Source organism: Gopherus flavomarginatus, chromosome 19 (genome assembly GCF_025201925.1).
Source record: "Gopherus flavomarginatus isolate rGopFla2 chromosome 19, rGopFla2.mat.asm, whole genome shotgun sequence".
NCBI lineage: Eukaryota > Metazoa > Chordata > Testudines > Testudinidae > Gopherus > Gopherus flavomarginatus.
Genome location: NC_066635.1, coordinates 22,341,515 through 22,364,427, shown reverse-complemented (window position 1 = coordinate 22,364,427; position 22,913 = coordinate 22,341,515). Strand labels below are relative to the sequence as shown.

The following is a 22,913-nucleotide window of genomic DNA, read 5'->3' as shown; positions in this document are numbered from 1 at the left end:
TTCAACTCCCCTTCCCAGGGGCTGGGTCTTATTCTTGAATGAACGACAGTTTTTCCTCTTCAGGTGTATGTGGCTGTAGGGTGCAGGGCTAGAGAAACCAGTGGTTTGTAGGGTCCAGTACAGGTTGCAGGCACTTGTCTTCATATCAGTGACCAGAAAGAGGAGAAAATGCCTCTCTGAGTTTAGCCAGAAAGCTTTTGCTCAGATAAATGGGTTAGTGTGTAAGGTGCCACAAGGACTCCTGTTCTTTTCGCGGATACAGACTAACAGGCTGCTACTCTGAAACCTCTGTGGAAACCTGCGCCAGGGTAAGCCACATGCCCTCCCTGACAGCCGGTCTGGAGGGCAAGTGTCAGGAAGTATGTTTGGAGCCGGCTCTCCGGCCCCAGCAAGCCCCGCAGCAGCTCGGCTTTGCTTTCCCGGCTCTCACTTGTATCTGTTCAGACTTCCTTCCCGTGGCCCGGAGCCCTGCCCCAGCGCCCGGCGTGCCCTGGGCACTGCCCACCGCCTCTTCTCGGGCGGCGCTGGCCCCTCACACCCGAGCCTGGGGGGCGATCAAGTGGCGTACGGGACTAGCCGGGCTCCGCGCCCCGCCGCGGGCCGGGCGGCGCAGAGACTCCTAGCTCGGGCATTACGGTAAATACGGAGGGTCCCCGCCCGGGCGCCGCTTCCTCCAATCGCGCGCGGCCGCCCCCGCCCCCGCCCCATGTGCAGAAATAGCAGCGGCGGAGCCGTAAGTCTGCGTAGGAGCCGCTCGCCCGGGGGCCGGCCGCGGACAGCACCCCCAGCCCGCAGAGCGCCCCGGCGGGGCACCCCCTGCGCCCAGCCGCTCTCCTGGCTCCGCCAGCGGGGCGTGATCGCAGCTCGCTGGGTGCAGCAGATGTTTCCCACGGGCATTGCTGAGCCCAGCCACACGGGGACCATGCGCTCCCGGCGGAGCCAGGGGCGAGCTGCGCCCACCGCCCACTGACGGGCCCCTCCCTGGGAAAGACATGGTAAGGGCTCCCCGCCCTGGACTGGACAGAGCCAGCGCCACCTGAGCATCCCCTGCCCTCATGATGAACACAGCCTACATCCTGCTGGAGCTGATCATCGCTGTGCTCTCCATTGCTGGCAACGTCCTGGTGTGCTGGGCTGTGGCCATCAACAGCACCCTGAAGAACGCCACCAACTACATCCTGGTGTCGCTGGCCGTGGCCGACATCGCTGTGGGCTTGCTGGCCATCCCCTTCGCCATCACCATCAGCATTGGCCTCGACACGGATTTCCACAGCTGCCTCTTCTTCGCCTGCTTCGTGCTGGTGCTGACCCAGAGCTCCATCTTCAGCCTGCTGGCCGTGGCCATCGACAGGTACCTGGCTATCAAGATCCCACTCAGGTAAGGGGTGAGGATGTGGGCATTTGGAGTTGCATGGCCCAGCGCCAGTGAGTGCTGAGCACGCTGGTGCAAAGCAAGGGGAGTGTTACAGGTGGAGGAACTGAGCAGTCAAGGACCAACTGCACGCAGGCAGGGGCTGTGCTAGTGAAGATGCTGTCAGAAGACAGGACACTGAGCTAGATGGACCACTGGTCTAACCCAGCAGGGCTATTCTTCTGTTCTTAAATGCAGGAGGTTTTGTCTGCAGTGGCTGCCCGGGGCCCAGGGCCAGACTTTCAAAAGAGCTCCGTTCCCATTGTGTCGAAAATCTGCCCACCTGTTTTGGGTGCCTAAATGGGAGTGTTTCAGAGTAGCAGCCGTGTTAGTCTGTATCCGCCAAAAGAACAAGAGTACTTGTGGCACCTTAGAGATTAACACATTTATTTCAGCATGAGCTTTTGTGAGCTACAGCTCACTTCTTCGGATGCACAGAATCTACATATCCCACAGACTATGCTGACAGATTGTGCCACACACTCTCAAAGAAACTGCGAGTCCATTCTGTGCATCCGAAGAAGTGGGCTGTAGCTCACGAAAGCTCATGCTGAAATAAATTTGTTAGTCTCTAAGGTGCCACAGGTACTCCTGTTCTTTTTTTAAATGGGAGTGGAGCTCTTTGGAAAATCTTCCACGCCCAAGGCCACAAAGCCATGAGAGAGCTGGGAATAGCTGTCTAATCTACCTCGGTATTTTTATAGCCTCCATCAGTATAGCATCTGAGCACCTCCCAAGTAGTGAAAAACAGACCAACATCTTTCTCCTGCTTCTCAGTTTGAGAATAGCTTGATTAATTTATAGTATGTTCTTGAACAATTCTCCGTTCTGTTGGTAAGCTTGGCCCTTCCTGCCTATAGAGGTTGGGGCTGACGGTGATCGTATAAATGAATTTATTAGTTACTTATAAGTCTACCTATCACCTTCCACCTAGCTCAGAATCTCCACCTGCCCTGGAGCCCAAAATAGGCTGACTTTTTTTTAGCTGTTCAGAAGGGATCATTCTGCTCTGGGTTGAAGGGAAAGAGTAGTAAGTGTACAAATGCTGAAATCATATCTCGCTGAACACAGATACTTTTCAAAGTGTCAGGCATTACGTATAATCACTTTTTTTTTATCTAAGCAAGGAAGTGAGAGTGTATAAATCATAAACCCAACAAGATATCAACTCTACAAACAGCAGGCGAAATAGGCAAGTCACGTTTCCTTAGCCCCAGCCACTGTACTAGTCAGTTCACACAATGTTCTGAGATCACCAGGCTCTTATTCCAGAGAAAATGGGCTTCTGCGGAAAGTGCCACCTGCCGGGGGTGCAGGTGTGCTTAGGGTTTGACTTTGTGGGTTCTGGTTTTTAAAAGAAACCCACAAAGTTTGATAAAAAAACAAACAACACAAATCAGTTCTCCTTCCTCTTACCCCCCAATTGACAACTAAGAAACGAATCAAAATAGGATCACAATAGACCTGAACTGGTCTCTCACTAGATCTGGGGACGGGAACATACTGGGTGAAGCATAGTAAATATATTCTTTACTGGGACTAACACAGTTGGTTTGTGGAGCAGCCTCCCAGCATCTGGAAAGTGCATCCAAAGCCTGGATTTTTCAAGTTACAAGTGAAGAGAGTTTGTTTGCCTCACTTTTGTTGAGGGGTCATCTGTCCCTATTGCACAACCACCACCGAAATTGGTATGACTGGATGACGACTACAATAGCGGGCGGGGGTGGGTGGGTGGGTTGGGACTGAGAGGCATTAGCGGAGCTGTGTGTTGGCGAGTCCAGGGCTGGAATGGCAAATGAGAGCAGGGGGTAGGATTGAAGAGTTGGGGGGGGAGGGTTTCAGAGTCAGGGTATTAGGGGATGCCACAGGTTTGCAGTGAGGTGAACGTCAGAGGTCTGTGGCAGTCTTTTGCCTGTACTCTGCTTGTTTCTGGCGTCTCATTTTCATGAGCAAAACATGCACTCAGAAACAACTTTAAAAGGAATAACCATACTTGCCTTTTTCTGTCACCTTGCCTTAGAGAATCTCAATGCACTTGACAAACATTCATTAATCATCCAACAGGTGATGTACAACTCTAATGGAAAACTGCAGCACATGGTGAGGGTATATGTGTCATCAGCAAATTGAATGGAAATTCCATGGTGTGTGTTGTAGCTGGGGACAGATCTGAATCTTTAGTACTTGTCAGCATATCTGAAACTGGCTAATCATTTACCTTCCAGCTATGGGGGTAATCTGAGTAAATTGGTTTTTGGCTTCAGATAATGGTTTAGTGTCTGCTCTGTTTATTTATTTTTTTCTAAATTGATCTAGAGCAGGGGAGCAGCTAAAGGGAGTTTGGCTCTTTTCAGCCGGACGTTTAATCAAACCACCCATTGCGTGCAAGATGCTGTAGCGTGAGCTGTAAATTCTAACTCGCTGTCTGTGTGTCATGACTCTCTTTTGTAGAGCTTGGCTGAGGAAGTTGCGTGGTTCTGAATACAATGCTGCCCAGGTGGAAGTTTAGCTGAACATAAGAGCAGGTGTTCAGGGGGGATTATCACGAACCTGATCCTGGGAGTGGAGACGGAGGTGGAAAACGTTTCTGATAACTGATGACAAGGCAAATATTTCTTTCACCTCTTTTTTGTTCTCTGTTTCCAGCAGGTTTATTGTGCAACTGCAGGTTGGGTCAGGACTGGGTTTATGCACCTCTTTGGGCTGCGATCCATGGGCCCTGGTTACAAGGTTTAGGGAAATCTCCTAGGACTGATGTCCTCCAGAGCCAGTGCTAGGCAGTGAATGAGACCTGGTCCAAACAGCTGCCCTAGTTAGACACACATGCTGTTTGTGGAAGGAGGGTTTTGTTGTGGAAACAGAAAGCTGGCTGTTAAATTACAGGGGAAATGAATTTGCGGGGAGCTGTATTTCCAGCTAAAAGGCTCATTCAGGGGAGTGACTGACTCCAGAGATCAATAGTGAGCTGTGAAGTTTTTAATCTCTGGATTGGGTGCCAACCATTCCTGTTTGGTGGTTTGTGTGAAACGACTCATTCTGTCTCAGTGAACGAGTGTCCATGCCGTCAGTGTAGTGGGCACTAAGTGTGCCCCCTTGTGGCAGAGGCCATGGACTGAATGGGCTGCGGAGACCCAGCTCCCCTAAGTGTGGTCAGAGCTGGGGCAGGCTGGAAGCCAGCTGGTGTGTTGCAGGGGGATCGTGTTGTACTGCTGCCACTCTGCATTAGGAACATACAGAGAAGCCCTTTGCTGGCTCCCCTTCTCCCACCCATTGGGATTTCATTTCTTGTCCTCACCCTCAAAGCACCACTTACGTGGGGCCCTGGCCTTTACACAATTGCCCTCAGCAGGGATGAATGTCACCCCACTAACCAGCCCTGTAACATCACACAGATGCCGTTTGCAGGGGGAATGAACTCTGCAGCAGCTTCGCTTTGCATTAGCCAGATATCTTTAATTGGCTCCCGTTAAGCAGTGGGGGTGGGAAGGCCAGCATGAGGTGTCTGGAGTGACTGGGCTGGGAATTCAGGAAAGACCAGAGAGTGGCTGGATTTGGAGATTGGGGGGAGAGACTGAGCTGAGTGACTTGTGCCTCTCTCCGCCTATAAACTAGTTGCAAGAAAGCAAGTGCTGCTTGGCTCCACAGCCCAGGGGGCAAATGTCTGATGTGGGGATGTGCCATCTATACAGCTAGAGAGAAATTAGTCACTAGCTTCTTTAACTTAGGGGAGCAGCATTGCCCCCTATGCCCCAGGTATGTGCTCTGCCCCAGGGCCCAGCTCCCAAGGGCTGCTCCTTCACCCCAGGGTATGAGTCAGGTACTCTGAAGCGCAGAATAGTCCCAAAGTTTCCCCATCTTGGGATATTTCTCTCCCTCCCAGAAGCAGCAGGACTCGTGTGTTTTTGTGTTGCTAACTGCATCTAGATGTGGAACACAGGAATTGCCCAACAGGATCAGATCCCTGGTCCATCTAGTCCAGTTTCCTGTCTGTCGGTGACCAGCGCCAGCTCCTTCAGGGAAGGGCCAAGAACCCACAGTCGCAGGTGTATGATAATCTGCCCCTCGCATGGGTGTCACCCTAGTTTCTGACAGAGACTGACTTAAGCCAGGAAGCACAAGGGTTAATATCTCTTCCAGAATGTGTTAACAAGACTAAACATTTATCCATAGAGATGCCCAGTCCCTCTTTGAATCTTGTTATGCCTCTGGCCCCACTGACTTCCTATAGCGAGGAGCTCCCAGCTGAATCATGTTGTGCAAAGTATTTTCTTTTATTGGTTTTGGTTTTAATTGCACTGAACATCTCCTTGTTCTTGTGCTCTGAGATGAGAGAACAGAAGTGCTCAGTCTCCTGTCTCTGTCCAGTTTGGTCTTTTACAGACTTTGCCGTGTCCTAAGGTAACATCCCATCTCTCTTCAGATGAGTTCTGCGGGGCCCTTCGTCATTCTTGTTGCTCTTCTGAGCCCCCTCTAGCGTATCCTTTGTACGATGGGGGTGCTGGTGAACGGGGCTGGGTTCACGACCTGCTGCGGAGTTTGGAGTTTCTCCTTTGTTCATTAGCACGGGAAGGGCGGAGGGTGCTCAGCTGCTTGGGTGCTTTGCTTAAAACGCACATGGTGGCTTCTGGCAAGTGGGCTGCTTCTTCCCCTTCCTGTGTGCCTGCCTGCTGTCAGTGTGGGATGGCACCTGGTTCCTCTTTCTGCCCCGGCCTCGCTGGGTAGTGCAGGAAGCACCTTTCCTCATGAACGTATCGCTACCTAGGACATCTGGCAACCGGCAAGCTCAGGCTATGTAGCACCCATGCAGGTCGTGCTCCGCGCAGGGAGCAGGCAAGTGCGTAAAGCCCATCAGCAGGAGGGCAGGAGTTTGCTGCAGTTTCTGTGGGGAAGTTTGTGCCAGTCCTGTTCTTCCTCCAGCCCTTCCCAGCTGGAATGTAGGAAGACAAGGCTCCGTGGTTGGGGTCAGCTCCACTCCGAGCAGAACACAGACACCTCCTATCGATCTGATCAGGATATCTCAGTACCACAGAGTTGCTGGTCAGCCTGGTCGCTGCCCCTGGACATCACACTGTGCGTCTGCAGGCCCGGAGAGCTGCATGGTGAGTAGAGGAGTCACAGGCTGCAGACGCAGGGCTGGGCATGAAGCACAGAAATGTGTCCCCTCTGATTGCTCTGCCATGTCCCTTTTAAATCCCCGGCACAGACTTCGGGATAGTGAGAGAACACAGAGCAGCCAACTGTGCCATCAGCCACAACCTCCCTCACCAAGCAGCCAGCAGGGTGCAGGGTGCTGCAGATGTGCCAGGAATTAGCAGCCCCAGCTGTGTCTGCAGAGGCGCACTCTTCCCTCCCCACCTGTTTTACAATTCAGAGACAGGCTCAGGGGCTTTGCAAGTGCTAAAGATCAGATTATTGCTGCTGTTCCTGTTAGTGATGTCAACCCCATGGCAGGAGCCGCAGATAACCTGCCAGTCCATTGTGACATCTTCCCCCTTCCCCCGTAATTCTGTTTGTAGGACTGCCAGGTTAACACAGTGAACTGCACGTCTAGACCCGGGGCAGAGAAAGCATTGCCTTCATCCAGCCACTCCCCGCTCTGACGTACGCAGAGACTTGCATATCTGCAAACATACTTCCCGGCACAGTCCCACTCGCCTGCGCACACTGTATTCTCTGTCCCACTCGCTCCCACCCACCGGTACCGTGGATCACAGACGTGTGAGGGGTTTGAGGTAGTCCATCTGGGATGACTCCCACCATGTCCTGTGGGTTCATCAGAGTCATTGGGCATCTGGTCAGTGGTCACTGGCCACTTGCCATGCATTGCTCAGCTGGCTCGTGCCAAGCAGCTTAGGGATCTGGCCCCTGCTTGGGGTCACGCCCTGGGATGCTGGCTGGGTTTGAGCAGTGCCAGATCTAGTCATGGGAGGGAAGTATCTGATTCCTAGGGCTTCCCCAGCCAGCTGGAATGCAGGGAGATTCCAGCTGCTAAACTGCGCCCATCCGAGGTGTAACTAGGCTGTGTGGGATGCTGGTCAGGGCTCCGTGCCAGGTGGACTGGTCATGGGGCTGGCATGCAGAAGGCTGTGCTGGGAGCTAGGAGGCCCAGATGCCTGCTGCTTTTGTGGGTAGCCAGAACTAGATGAGACCTTTCCTGAGGCTTTTTAATGTGCTTTTTGACTAGACCCTCCCCTGGCTAGGAGAAAGACTTGGATTGTCTATTGCTCTGCCATCCTTCTGATCACTCTGCTCCTCGCTTGGCTGTAGTGGGATATGGTGTGTCTGATAGGTGATGCTGTAATGGGGTGTGGGCAATGTGTTGGTGCTGCACTGCCCCCTACAGGTTACAATCAAACCAGCTTAGCTGTGTATCATAACTCCCCTACTGCTAATGGCTGTTCCTTTCACTCAAGCAGCAGGGATCTGTGCTGTTGTAGCAAGAAGATCTGAGTTCTTTGCATGCTGCTGCTGTGAGGTTTGGAGTGGTTAACTCGCTGCCTTGGGCACCAGCTGGGTACCTAGAGTCAGTCTCTGAAGGCATCAGCAGGCCAGGGGGCTGTGAGTACCACAGTGACAGCAGTGCGGGTCGTACATGGCTCTAGCTCCTTTGTTCTCACCCCTGCCAGCCCTGCAGTCTGACAAGGTCAGCTCCAGGAGTGGGAATCTTCCTACAGTGAGAGTAAGTCAGGGAGGTATTTTCATATTCCTGGGAGCATCCCTGAGGGTCACCTTGCCAGCAAAGCTTGACTAAAGGAATGGGAGCGTGGTAGCTGTATTCATAGAACTGGAAGGGACCTCAAGAGGTCATCTAGTCCAGTCCCCTGCACTCATGGCAGGACTAAGTATTATCCAGAGACTATCCCTGACAGGTGATTGTCTAACCTGCTCTTAAATATATCCAATGATGGAGATTCCACAAGCTCCCTAGGCAATTTATTCCAGTGTTTAACCACCCTGACAGTTAGGAAGTTTTCCCGAATGTCCAACCTAAACCTCCCATTGCTTCTTGTCCTATCCTCAGACATTAAAGAGAACAATCTTTCTCCCTCTTCCTTGTAACAATCTTTTATGTACTTGAAAACTGTTATGTCCCCTCTCAGTCTTCTCTTTTCCAGACTAAACAAACTCAGTTTTTTCAATCTTCCCTCATAGGTCGTGTTCTAAGCCTTTAATAATTTCTGTTGCTCTTCTCTCGACTTTCTGTAATTTGTCCACATCTTTCCTGAAATGTGATGCCCAGAACTGGACACAATACTCCAGTTGAGGCCTAATCAGTGTGGACTAGAGCAGAAGAATTATTTCTCATGTCTTGCTTACAATGCTCCTGCTAATACATCCCATAAGAACGGCCATACTGGGTCAGACCAAAGGTCCATCTAGCACAGTATCCTGTCTTCAGACAGTGGCCAATGCCAGGTGCCCTAGAGGGAATGAACCAGACAGGTAATCATCAAATGATCCATCCTCTGTTGCCCATTCCCAGCTTGTGGCAAACAGAGGCTAGGGACACCACCCTGCCCATCCTGGCTAATGGCCATTGATGGACCTATCCTCCATGAACTTATCTAGTTCTTTTTTGAACCCTGGTACAGTCTTGGCCTTCACAACATCCTCTGGCAAGGAGTTCCACAGGTTGACTCTGCATTGTGTGTTGATGTTTTTGGTTTTTTTTGTGGGGAGGGGGGCAACAGTGTTAAACTGACTCTCATTTAGCTTGCGGTCCATGACCTCCAGATCCCTTTCCACAGTACTCCTTCCTAGGCAGTCACTTCCCATTTTGTATGTGTTCAACTGATTGTTTCTTCTTGAGTACTTTGTATTTGTCCTTATTGAATTTCACCCTCTTTACTTCAGACCATTTCTCCAGTTTGTCCAGACCATTTTGAATTATAATCCTATCCTCCAAAGCATCTGCAACCCCTCCCAGTCCGCAAACTTTGTAAGAGTACTCCCTATGCCATTATCTAAATCATTGATGAAGATATTGAACAGAACCAGACCCAGAACTGATCCCTGTGGGACCCCACTTGTTATGCCCTTCCAGCATGACTCTGAACCACTGATAACTACTCTCTGGGAACAGTTTTGCACCCACCTTATAGTAGCTCCATCTAGACTGCATTTCCTTAGTTTGTTTATGAGAAGGTCACGTGAGGCAGTATCAAAAGCTTTACTAAAGGCAAGATATATCACATCTGTTGCTTCCCCTCTCCACAAGGCTAAGAAAGAAAGCTATCAGGTTGGTTTGACACACTTTGTTTTTGACAAATCCATGCTGACTGTTACTTATCACCTTATTATCTTCTAGATATTTGCCAATTGATTGCAGAACTATTTATTCCATTATCTTTCCGGTACAGAAGTTAAGCTGACTGGTCTGTAATTCCCTGGGTTGTCCTTATTTCCCTTTTAATAGATTGGCACAATATTTTTCCCTTTTCCAATCCTCTGGAATCTCTTCAGTCTTTCATGACTTTTCAAAGATAATCGTAATGGCTCATATCTCTTCAGTCAGCTTGAGTATTCTAGAATTAATTTCATCAGGCCCTGGTGACCTGAAGATATCTAACTTGTTTAAGGCCTTGTCTACACTCCAGGGGAAATTCGATCTAAGCTATGCAATTTGAGTTACGTGAATAGCATAACTCAAAGCGACATAGCTTAGATCTACTTACTGCAGGATCCACACTATGTGATGTCGATGGGACAGCAATCTGCACTCAGTTAGCAGGTGTTCACTGACCGACCTGTCAGTCCATCCTGGCCCGACCACAGACAGATGGAACAACAGTGGTGAAAAGTACATTAGATTTGTCCTAAATTCCTTTGTAAGCTCAGCAGGTATTGGGAGCAAGGGCAAAGTTAAACACATGAGGCCTAGATCTGTGGCTTGCCGATGGGAGCTGGGAGTGCTCAGTGCACAGCTCTACATGTGATTCTTACCCTGATGCTGCCCCTGCTTGCTCCCACAGTGAACGTTAGCTCCCGCTTCAGGCTGTGGCTTCCACCATCTCTTTGCTTGAAAGGCTGGGTGAGCTCATTCCCATGTCAGTGCCCACAGTGCCCGCCCGGTTCTTGCACAATGGCGCTAGGCGCACGTGGGAGGGTTTAGGTGTGTTCTCTAGGCTGTCTAAGCCAGGACTGGGGAAGCCTCTGTATCTCTCAGTCCAGCTGTGCTTGACAGCATAATGCATGGTCGTGTTCCAGCTCTGTCTGTGTTACACCAGCTCCTATCCCCTGGTTATAAGGAATTATGGGTAAAGAGTCTTGGTCTGAGCTGCTGCAGGAACTTGAGCCTGGGGAAATGGATCTTACTGACAATACTCAATGTGCTGATTGTACCTTCCATCCAAGGCTCTCAAAGGCCGTTAACGTGTTAGGCCTCAGCTCCCCCATGCAAGGCAGGGACATGTGACTGGTCCCCCATGTGTCACAGGGGGATAGAGGGGAAGTGATTTGCCCAAGATCAAACAGCAGAGTTGGGAATAGATCCGGGATCTCCTCTCTCTCTGTGCTTTGACCACTAGACAGTGCTTCCCCACACTCACTCCCATTTCAGATTATTTCCCTGTTAAAATGAAAAAGTGGCTCATTTCCCCCCCTCCTAGTTGCCACTCCTGATTTAATTAAAATGTTCTACCAGGAAATTCCAGTTGAGCTGTCATCTCGTTTCCATGGGAGTCCTCCAGGCAAGAAGCAACGATGCTCAGTCATATGGTTACAGAACAAACAAACAGAGCAGGATGCTAAATACAATTGCACACAGATAACAGGAATCTGAGGGTTGATGGAGCAGTTGCTCTTGCTCTCCTCCACTAAAGGGGCTTCGAAAACTCCCCTCTGTCGCTGCAACCCTTGAAATAGGAAGGCCTCCATAGTCACAGTTCGTTTATATCAGAGCGATGGAGCATTTGGTGCTCTGCTGCTGCACGGCCCTTTCGCCCAGGCCAGCAGGGGGCGACCAAATTAATTAACACCCTGCAGTATCGGCGCTGGACAAAACGGGCAGGGAGAGAGGTGCTCGGAGAGGACAGGAGAGCACAGGTTTTCTCCACAGAGTTTAGTGCACCAAGGCCTGTGGAGCTAGAGCAGGGCTGAGTTGGACTCTAGGGTCTGTCTTCCATCATTGCTGTCTCTGTGCAGCACTGTCTTCTTGAGACTCAGCAACGTCACTTTGACAAGGACAGTCTTGTCTCCACACTGAGATGTTCGCGACTTGCTGTCTGGATTGTCGGAGACTGGAACTGCTCAGTCTAAGGTCTTGTCTGCACCATGGGGATTCAGTGGGCAGCAATCAGTGTCACTGCTCCAGTGCAAACTCCTAGCACAGACCTGAAAAGCAGCAATTTCTGGCAAGGAGCTCATCTCTGCTCCAAACAGCGTTCGCTCAACCGGGGCAGGTGCCTGGAGCAGGCGTCAGGGCAGGCTAGGTTTCCACTCGAAATGGCAAATCTCCTACTGCAGGCACAATTATGCTGGTAAAACCAGTGTCTGGGTATACTGGTTCAGTGAGCGGAACCAGAAAAAAAGACTTTGAAGCCGATATAACTGCATTTACGCTAGGGCTTTTGCCAGTATAGACGTGGGTTTTTTGTTTGTTTGTTTTTTAAAAAAATCCTACTCACTTAACGTCATCCCAGTTTTCGCTGTTAGTTGCTGATCAGTTAGGGAACATGCTTGTTTAAAGTTGCGCAATGCTCCTGTATAACGCTGTTTGGCAGCCGCCTGCTTTGTCCACTGCTTGCAGAGAGCAGCCCCTTGGAGCTGGCTGGTGGGGGCTTGGAACCAGGGTGGACCAGCAGCCCCCTATCAGCTCCCCTAAGTTCCCTGTGCAGCAGCCACCCAGCAGGCTAGCAATTGTGGGGCAGTTCAGCTGTCCCTCCCCCACTGCCCTGTGCTGCTCCTGCCCTCTGCCTTGGAGCTGCTCCTGGAGCCTCCTGCTTGCTGTGCAGGGGGGGAGAAGAGAGGTGCTAATGTCAGGGTGTCAACCTCCCCCCCCTCCTGTACCCCATCTCCACAGAGCATGGGGGATACCACAGGGCTCAGGAGGGAGGGAGCTTGCAGGAAGCAGGTGCTACCTCATCTTGCTGATCTACTTAAAAAGGCAATGTACTTAGAGTGAGGTCAGCCTACTTAAAGGGGCAATGCACGTCTCCCTCTTTCACGTACACCGTGTGTGTGTGTGTCTGTCTGCCATGCTGTGTCTCATCCCTCCATTCGTGCTGCCTTGTAGAGTGTGAGGCTACATTAACAACGTGTTAACCCGTGAGGCTCAGCCGAGTGCTAGTTCATCATTTAGCAGCAAGGCATTCCCTGGGAAATATCCCACCCTCTTCCACCCTCTGACTTCACCACCTCAACCAACTTTCACAATCATCATTGCTCTGTACAGTATTAAATTGTTTAAAACGTGTGTGTGTGTGTGTGTGTGTGTGTGTGAAAATTCTTATGGAGAAATTGGATTCACTTAACACCGTTTTTCTTGAAGTAGCATTTTTTCAGGAACACAACTACAGCGTTAAGCGAGGAGTTACTGTATTGGCAAAGGTTTCTAGTGTAGACTTGAGCTTAGTCAAAGCATGTAGGGGCAGGAGCCCGTCCCTTGCCTGAGCCAGGGATGACCCAGAGCTGGAGCTGCAGGGGGTTGAGCAGGAGGCTCGGTTCCAGTGGGGAGTGGAATGCTCCAGCAGGGTCAGGGAGAACTTGGGGGTGGAACTGTTAACCCTGTTACTTAAAAACTGGGCTCCGTGTTCAAAAAACAAAGCAAGCATTTAAACAAACGCTCTCTGACGCCCTGCACCAGCACAGCCTCCCCAGCTCTGTTGCAGCCTCTTACCCCAAGTTTACAGTTTCAGAAATGCAATAGCCAACCCCTGCCTGGTGCTTTAAAAACATTGATTTTTTTAAACTCATCACATCCACCTTACAGAAGGGGAAACTGAGGCACAAAGGCCAAGTGACTTGCTCTTTGTCATACAGCGAAGTGGCAGCTGAGTGCTGTTCTCAGTGCACTAGCCCAGAGTGCCTGTAGGTAGTTTGGTGTGAAGGGTGTGACAGGGTGATTAGTGCAATGCTGGGAAAGAGACCTGGGGGCGCTGGCTTAGTCACCCCCCATCCCACCTCACTGCTCCTAAGCATTCGGAGGGTTCTGTTCGTACAGCGCCTAGTGCAATTGGCCCCTGTTGCACAGCTGGGGCCCCTAGGTGCTACTGCAGTAGAAATAGTCAATGATCATGAAGAGTGATGTGCCAAAGCACAGTAGCCAGCAGGCAAAGCAGCCCCCTTCTGTTTAGCCACACAGCCTGTGGTGTTGGACAGATAAAACAATCAGGCCTGTTAGTCTGCTGCTAGTTCTGCCTTTGCTAACCTCAATGTTACGTACTCAGCAGATTCACTCCATGGACAGGTGCCTCTGACAGGACCTAGTGCTTTGTTCTGGGATAGATACTCCTATGCGGTGTCACCAGTGGGCCCAAGCTGGTCTGTGAAAGCAAATGCACTTTGCCCCTGGGATGTGACGAAGTGAAACTAGGGCCATTTAGCTGGGGAACGGTTAGTGAAATAAACCGCTTTTGCCATCTGTCCTGCTCCTGATGGTGCAGGAGCCACATGCAGGTGAGATGCTGGTTCCCTTATGCCACAGAAAAAATGCTCTTCACCAAGCCAGGCGCTGTAGCAAAGGTGGCAGCAATGTGAGAGGTGCCTTTACTGGTTCGAGGCCGGAGCAGAGATGCTGCATAACAGCAGATGATCCCAGTGGCTGGGGATGGTGCTGACATGTCCAGCAATCAGTCCATATCCTTGAACAGTGGCAGAGCTAATTATCTACTAATTGATTATTAAACCTACCTACCTGTGTAAAAGGAACCAATCTATTGCCAGGTTGTTTAACCACGATATATCACTCTTAAATAACCAGCTGGTATTTACACTACAATAACTCTTGTTACTTCTAGGCAGAGACATCAAGTAGTTTCAATATTTGCTGTGGGTTAATTGAGCAGCTTTAGGTGAGTAAATTTACTTTAATACTTCCCTGTGTAATAATAGCAAACCTCAAAGAGAAGGGGATTTGATTGGAGCCTGTTAAAGGAGTTTTCAGAGCTTGGGACACCCCTGGCCCCTTCCTGCTTCTAGGTATCAGAAAAAAACTCAATCCAAAATCAGTTTTCCTACAGTTATTTCCCCCCCCCCCTTGGTTGTGCATGGGTACTGGTTGGTTATTGTGGGGTTGTGCACATATTGAGTTGTTAGTGTAGAGTAGTTCCTGGGCAACGGGCAGCTGACAACTGTTTTGAAAGAAATAAAGCACATGTATCCTGATCTCAGGCTTGTCCTTACCTTAAGCATGTGCTTATCTTCCACTGAAGTCACTTAACCACGTCCTCAAGTGCTTTGGCCCAGACCTTCAAAGGGATTTGATTTCAGTGGGAGTTAGGTGCCTAAATATCTGTGACGATCTGGGCCTTTTGTCCAATGAGGACCTTAGAGATTTGCTTTTTGGGGGAAATATGTATCTAAAAGGGCCAAGGCTTCCTTTAAAATATGGGGGCAAGGGAGGGAGAGTAAGTCCAGGTTAGGACTGCAGCTGACCTTGCTGAGGTCCACTGAGATCTGTCGAGCCTGTTGGTTCAGTCTTAAGTGATCAGTGAAAAATGTTTTTCACTGAATATTTCATGACTTCATTTTGGCCCCATTCACACCCTAAGGCCGCACAGCGGGCTATCAAGGGCCATACAGGCGCACAGACACCGCGGCCTGGACTGGAGAGGAGAGAGGTAGGGGGCGTGCAGGTCCACAGCAGAGAGCGGCGCCTCTCCTGGCCCCAGAGCTGCCATGGTGTGAGAGGGCTGAGGAGAGTCTTCTTGCCCCAGGGCAGCCTGAATCCCTCATCCCCAGCTGCACCCCCAGTCATAGCCCTCACCCCCTCACACCCCAATCCTCTGCCCCAGCCCTGAGCCCTCTCCCACACTCCGAACCCCTCGGCCCCACCCCACAGCACTGCCATATTGGTGCACATAACAAAATTCATTCCACACATGGATGTAAAAAAGTAGAGGGAACATGGTAATCATGCCCTGTTTGTGTCTGCTTCTTGCCAGCATCTGAATGACGCAACTTCCTTGCACAAATGCTCGTGGACGGCACGTTAGTTTGTGCTGCTCCTGCAATGGGGGAAGAGAACCAGGATTTATCAGCCCAAACACAACACGGCAACGCAGCACGAACACAGTGTTGTTTGCAGTCAGTCCACAGAGAGCCAGGAGGTGGTGGGATGAGCCTGAGGCATTGCAACGTGCTCCTGCCATACCCACCAGCAGAATGAAGTTAGCTCCAGGGGCAGAGAGTTCACCGTGAGCTGCTGCCTCTAACTGCCACCAGCTCTTTCCTGAGCGTACACGGCCTGCAGCTGTTGGCATTGTTCTGTTCTGGCTCATGCAGTCAGTACATTTTCCATTCTCTTCCTTGCACTGGCAAGAGGGCTCTGGTTAAATCTGGTTTTGGCCACAACCCTGTTTGTCTCTGCTGGTTAAGAATGAGCAGCACTCAAATAAACAAGCCATGGTTGCAACTGCTCAGAAAGATACGTGGCTGCTTAATTCACTTTACAAACCTTTGGCAGAAGCCTTATCTCCATGGAAGTGTCCGGGAGCAGCAGTAGACGGAAGACGACTCAGCTGGGGTATGTTTTCAGGGCGTGACAGCACTTAATGTCACATGGCCAGAAGCAGTGTGTCCCTCAGTGGCCTCATGACTCACTGGGTTTCAAGACCCTTTGATGGGCCATATCTGCTTTTCATTACGCAGCCTAACTTGTTTGGAGAGAGACAAGCAGCCTTGGGGAGTGCTGTGCTGCACACCACCCCTGACTCCCATGGTCTCTCTGCCTGTATGAGCCCCATTCCCCCGTTCTTACAGTAACCTCACAACACCCATGGTAGCTCACTCAGAGGAGCAAACTGAGGCTAAGTGACTTGCTCACGGTCACACAGTTGAGTAAGCAGCAGAATCAAGAACAGAACCAAGGAGCCTGCTGCCCAGTGTCCTGACTCCTGTATGCTCTCCCCTTGGAAGGGCTTTGAGATCTCCCCCCCTCCCCCCCCAGAAAAGCTGTTCCAGGTTGGAGAACAGGCATTTACACCGTGGGCTCGATCTCTTTTAATCAACCGTTAGTGATGGTGGGATTTTCCAGGCTGCTGATCTAAACAAACACTGAAAGTGCCCAGCTCTCAGAACCACAGCTGGGGTCTCCCAGCCGGGCCCCAGCATGACGGCACTTTGAGTTAGCGGATACTGTTGGAAATATTGGACACAAACTCGCTGGTCCTGTGTTTATCCCACCTGTGAAACAGGGCAGCAATTCCCCAGCCATCTAGGGCACTGGGAAGTTAGTGGGCAATACTGAGAGAATCGAGCCTAGCTAGCTTCATGCAGTAGAAGACATGGGTATAACACATGGCCTGTAGTTCACATCCCTTCTCTTCAATCTCTAGCCTAGTATAGCACGTTAAAGCTGAGACACACCTGGGTGACGCTGCTGTTTCCTGCTGGTTTGTATTTGACCTATATGCTTGGGACAAAACTGGCTGAACTGGGACTGTGTGTGTGTGTGTGTGTGTCTGTCTGTCTTCCAAGAGGACACCAAGGTTGTTCCAGTGCTGTTCACATGCAGCATGTACAGCTGCAGTTCTGTGGGAACCTGGCCCCCTCCCTCCTCAGACATTTCTCTTCTGAAAGGCAGGGAGAGGAGTCCAGAGTAAACAAAAGCGAAGTGAACAGAGAGAGGGGCAGGGCAAGCCAGGGGGTGCTCCATTATGAATGCAGCCTAATTGGCTGTATACAGGACTCTTCTTGGCCTCGCAGATTCTTTCTTGCCTCAGGCTTCCCTCTCTCCCCCAATACCTCCCAAAAAGCAGGATTTCCAGAGGTCTGAGCTGAGCTTGGGGTCTGGTCGAATTGTACCCAGAGCTGTTGGCCTTGCGCTGGTTTGCTGTCTGTTTTTTCATGGGATCTGGCTGTGAAGTTTTCTTTCAAGTTTCCAAGCTAGTTTTCTAGCTTGGGACAGAAGCAGTTCCCTTGTGGGGCAGCAGAAACAAGGCTGTGTAAAGTGCTTTCTTCCCTTGTGCCCCCAGAGGAACCGGGACTCCGATGTGGGATTGGGGTTTGTTTGCAGCAATAGGATTCCAGAGCTCAGTGATAGGACTGGCCTGGCTAGCAAGACAGGATTTCCTACCTAGTTTGAGACTCCTGCTTCAGAGCCCCTGGGGCTTCAGCTTGGCCAGGGCTTGGAGCAGCTCCTTAGCCATCAGAGCTTTGTGAATGCTGATTGGTAAAACCGTAGGCACCTAGGGGGTTAGACGGCAACTGAGCAGGTGGAAGTAGAGGCCTAGATACCATGTGGAGCTGGGCCCTGGCAGCCTTTGAGTACATCTCCTCTGCAGTCGGAGGTGTGAGTACAGCCCATGCAGGCAGACTGGAGCTAGTGTGAATACCAACAGCAGTGAAGCCACAGCAGCATGGACTGCAGTGCACTTTACAGAAACCTGCCTGGCCCCTGGCTAACCTGCATGCTGTTACTGGGAACTGCTAGCTAGAAAAAAGCTTGTGTGGATATGGCTACACGAGCTGCAATCACCCCTCTGACTGTAGTGTAGACATACCCCAGTCTCACTGAAAGTCAGGGGGACATAGGCACTTTGGAGCCTAAGTCACTTTTGAAAGGGGGACTTAGCTGTCAAAATCACTTAAGCCTTGCAACTGCTTTTAAAAACTTGGGACTTGGACGATATTCTACAGCCAGGCCTCTCTACGGCACTTGTCCTTTGCATGTATTTATAACTGTAAGGCCATGGTCCCTGTGAGGCAGGGAGGTGACATGAGCCCTGTTCTGACAGGTGGGGAAGCTGAGGCAAGCCCACAGGGACAATTGCACAAATCCATGTTTGTAAAACCTTTCACTCACTCATCAACAGTCACTTCCAGTTCCTGGTGCTGTGCAGCCCTTCCGGGTGTCTGTGTATCCAGCCACAGAACTGCTGTATGGGCTGCAGCTTGGTGCACGCAATCCAATGAGCCCATTGTTTGGGGTTTGCCGTTTCCATAGTTTCCACACATTTCTACTCCCTCTGTTAATTCAGCAGCTGGGCCCTAGGGAGGGATGTCACATGACTGGAATGTTGCTCCATCGGCGGAATCCTGTATAATGAAGTTAAAAGCTGTGGGTTCCACTGCAGGTACCGGTTGTCTTGGGTCCATTGTGTCCCCTGGGACACCCCAGTGCATTCGAGGGACAGGCTGAGGTGGGGCTGAGGTGATGAGACACAAGATAACAGTTAATCCCAGAGCCCTGCTGAGGCCCCTGTCAGGGCTGCCACTGAGACCTCATACAAACGTGATCAGATGTTGGAAGTGAGAATTAAATCAGCTCTTGTCACCCCTGCTCTGTATCAACTAGTGACTTGATTTTGGTACTCGGCAAATTTGCTCATGAGGGACAGGACAGACTGAAAAGCCCCTGTTAGTTACTGCAGGATCACTTCATTAGCTTAACAAGTGGCACCATTAATCTCTACAAGCTTAACGTAATCAAGTCCTGGTTATGTCTGTACAGCCCAAAAAGCAGTGAAGGCTAGAAAGATGAAGAGGGGCACCTAGTAGGAATTTTCAGTCTAAATGCCTAACCCCCATTGAAATTAATGGGGGTCCGGTGCGGATGGGATTTTTCAGAGGTGCCCAAAGGTGCAAGTGCCTTAATACCTTTAAAGTAGGGTGACCAGATGTCCCAATTTCATAGGGACAGTCCCGCTTTTTGGGTCTTTTTCTTATATAGGCTCCTATTACCCCCCACCCCCCGTCCCAATTTGTCACATTTGCTGCCTGGTTACCCTACTTCACAGTCTAGCCTTAGTGCTGGGCAGGCCAGCTGACCATAGGGTATGTCTGCACTACAGGCAGGGGTGCGACTGCTGCACATGTGGGCAGACCTGAGTTAAGCCTGATCTCCAGAACTGAGTGGGCTAGTCCTGGATACAGACCCAAGGTGCTGGGCAGGGCTGGCCCGCTCACGCTGCTGCTGTGCCTTCTCGGCGGCTGTTGTTTAAACCAGCTGGATCAAAGCTAGCTTGGGTATGTCCACATGTGGCGCGGTCACATCTCTGACTGCAGCACAAACACACCCTTAGGCCTGTAACCTGCAGGAATATATATAGTGACGGTGTACTTACAAAGCACCAGCCCACAAACTGGCTCAGACTGTGGAGCTGTCCTGCTCCAATAGTGGCTTCACCTGAAGGCAATAATCCTCCACTCCTCGGCGTGTACAGTGTAAGGTGCGGGGTGGATGTGGTTGTAGGGGGTGGGGGGTGTGAATGAAGAGGCCTTGCATGCAGTCTGCTTTTCATTTCCCTACGCCCTACCCGTCTCACAGGCGCAGACGGACTGATGTACTTAGGACTGATTTAACTGGTTGCTCACTGAGAATGGAGTCTGACTGGGGCTGCCCAGTGGGACTGGTGAAGTCACCTTGGCCTACTTTCTACCATTCATTCGCAGCCACACTAACGCTCCTAATTTTCAGGACTAGGTTGATCTTGGAAACAGAGGCCAGGGGATGTGTGAAACTGTCACTAGATGCCTGGGACCATTGGAAGCTCTTAGCTGGGACTATCCCATGTGTTACCCCAAAGAGGTGGGATTATCCTCTAGTAATATAGGCCAAGAATATAGGCCTAGAAATTGTAGGTACCCACCTAGAGACACCTGAAAGGGGGCTGATTTTTCAGAGGGTGGGTGCTCAGCACTTGCTGACAATCAGGCCCCTGCAAAGGTACCCAAAATCACTAGACATTTTCAAAACAGTTCTGGCTTTGGTCTGCACAGGTGCTCAGTGGTGGGGTTTTGCTGGGTGGGAGTGGTGGGGCTGCTGCAGCCTTGTCTGGGGTTACCTTGTGATCGAAGCATTCAGAGCTGTGACTGCTCATTTATTTCATGGATTGATTTGGGTTTTTTTGTTCTTGGTGTGTAGATACAAGAGCTTGGTGACTGGGAAACGGGCAAGATGGCTCATTGCCGTTCTCTGGCTCCTGTCCTTTGGGATTGGACTGACCCCCCTGATGGGCTGGAACAGAGCCCCTGATGGGCAGAACAGTCCCTGCCAGAATTCTACGAACAGTTCGGCGCAGCAGCACGGCTGCTTAATAAAATGTCTCTTTGAGAATGTGGTCCCCATGAGCTACATGGTCTATTTCAACTTCTTTGGCTGTGTGCTCCTCCCCCTCTTCATCATGTTGGGCATCTACATCAAGATATTCATGGTGGCCTGCAAGCAGCTGCGGAAGATGGAGTTGACGGGTCACTCCAGGACTACCCTCCAGAAGGAGGTCAATGCGGCCAAGTCGCTGGCCATCATCGTCGGGCTCTTTGCCTTCTGCTGGCTGCCCCTGCACATCCTGAACTGCATCACCTACTTCCACCAGGACTTTGCCCACAACAAGCCCGACTGGGTGATGTACGTGGCTATCATCCTGTCCCACGCCAACTCCGTCATCAACCCCATTATCTACGCCTACAAGATCAGGGATTTCCGCTGCACCTTCCGCAAGATCCTCACCAAGTACATCCTCTGCAGGATGGAGGATGTCCCCAAGGGCTCCAATGGCAATATCCGGCACCTGACTGTCAGCAACCTCAGCTCTGTGCCTGTATTTATCTGACCATGCCTGCCATCCTGCAGCCTGGCCCTGACCAACCCAACCCTCCCCCCTTGTGCCTATGTAGACAGTGGACCAGGATTCTGATGAGTCACACTATATAATGTACAGCTGTATTTTTAAAATTTTTTTAACATAGTGCCTTGTTGGGGAATAACATGTCTGGGGAGACAGTGCGCTGCTTACCCTGACTCCTGACCTTCGAGTTACAGGGTGCTTGTGATTGCATTTCCTTCTAGGTCAAAGGGTGGAAGCCCTACGTCCTGTGGTGGGTTTCCCCAGCTGTGCGTCTCATGTCAGTTCCTGGCCTTCTGGATTTTATTTATTTAATGTTTTTGGCTCACTCAGAAAGATGTTTGTGTTGTTGGTTCATTTTCTATGTACTTGATGCCACTCTGGTAAATACTCTATTTTTTCCATCAATTGTTTGATGCAGGTTGTATTCTCCCATGGGAAATAATCTTCTGTAGCCCACGTGCTGGTGTAAAACTGACGCCATGAGCTAGAGGCAGAGGGGATGGGCTGGTGTTCATGGGATAACAAGGCAGTTAAATGGAGATCGGCCTCATTCCTAAAAGGCTCCCCTGCTCGAAGTCTGATAATTGAAAGGACTGTGAGGCTGCTCTGTATCCTGCGCTCACCCCCTTCCCAAAAGCTGACTGCCCCCCATGCTCCATGGAGGCTGGGAGCCGAGCTCCAGCAGTGAACACCTGCTGCTCTACCAAAAAGCCAAAACCTGCTGGTATTTACATTGAGGCTGCTGCAGTGCCACTGCAGTCAGTGAAAACATTCCACTGATTCATGGGCTTTGGCTCAGAGCCCTAGGGCCTGGTCCTGTTACCCCTGAAGTCAAGGGCAAAGCTCACGCTGCCTTCACGAAGCAGGACCCAAGTGTGCGCTGCTTTATGCACTCAAGTGCTGCAGCTCCTGTTAGTCATCAGAACAGCAGTTAGGTGTAAGGCTGTCAGCCCTAGTGCCATGCTGCCTTCCCCGGGCACAGTGGGGTGAGCTCAGGATATTGAGAAGTCTTTCTCCTAGCTAGGGAGGGCTATGTCTGTTTATTGGAAGGTCCTGGATGGGATTTAATTGGCCTGTGACGTTAGAATGCCGTCGTGCAAGCAACAGCCCCATGGCACAGCCCAGCCCTCTGGAACAGGTGCTAACATGAGAGCAAGGTTTGGTTCTTGGGTAGTTAGACTGGGTCAAAAATTGCTACACCCACAGCCCTGGCTCTGGGACTAATTTGCACCCTCTTGGCCACTGACCCTTCTATAATTCCACTGAAGTGCAGGGCTACCTTAATGTGCACTGAGGCTTAAATAACTCTCTGCGAGCCTGGTGTTTGGGGGGTTTAAATTACTAAGCCCTATTGAATATGTGAACGGGGGTATGCACAATGACACAAAGGCAGGGGGAACAAGGGGGCATTTGCACTGTTATTCACTCCCAAGGGGGTGAAGCTGTCAGTCAGGATGCACAGAGCAGCTGTGTGGTATGCCCTTTAAGGGGCCTTCAGTTCTAAGAGGGCTCACAAATTCCAGTAAAAATAGCCCCCTCCTCTCCCCAAAAATCTGACTTTTAACAGGCACAGCCTCACGCCTACGGCTGCAAGACTGTACGACACTGACAGGGAGGGCAAAGGGCTGGACTTCCTACCCAACTCCAGCCTGTCCATTAGAAATGAGCCCCAGTAACAGTGCTGAGGGAAAGAAGAAACAGCAGCTAGGTCTGCAAACTACAGGCTTACGCTGCCACCCTCTTGTGTACTGGTGCCTTAGGAGAAGGTTCCTAAA

General features: G+C 50.8%; 1 protein-coding gene and 1 long non-coding RNA gene across 2 annotated transcripts; one reads left to right on the top strand and one right to left on the bottom strand.

The window, feature by feature from the left end:
• The first annotated feature begins 804 nt into the window (after window positions 1-804).
• Window positions 805-21,543, top strand: ADORA2B (adenosine A2b receptor). Its single transcript, XM_050929011.1, has 2 exons — window positions 805-1,378; window positions 20,436-21,543. Exons 1-2 carry the CDS (start codon window positions 1,056-1,058, stop codon window positions 21,121-21,123), a joined length of 1,011 nt encoding a protein of 336 aa, XP_050784968.1. The 5' UTR covers window positions 805-1,055; the 3' UTR covers window positions 21,124-21,543.
• Window positions 15,421-20,422, bottom strand: LOC127037392 (uncharacterized). Its single transcript, XR_007770361.1, has 2 exons — window positions 18,375-20,422; window positions 15,421-15,576 (listed from the first exon to the last, which is right to left on the bottom strand). It is a non-coding gene; the product is annotated as an uncharacterized LOC127037392 (long non-coding RNA).
• Window positions 21,544-22,913: the final 1,370 nt, after the last annotated feature.

What these genes read in the sequence shown, in the direction of transcription:
- ADORA2B (XM_050929011.1), top strand. Translation starts at nt 1,056, where the DNA reads ATGATGAACACAGCCTACATCCTGCTGGAGCTGATCATCGCTGTGCTC. An exon ending in GCTATCAAGATCCCACTCAG is followed by an intron (nt 1,379 to 20,435) that starts GTAAGGGGTGAG and finishes CTTGGTGTGTAG; the next exon opens with ATACAAGAGCTTGGTGACTG.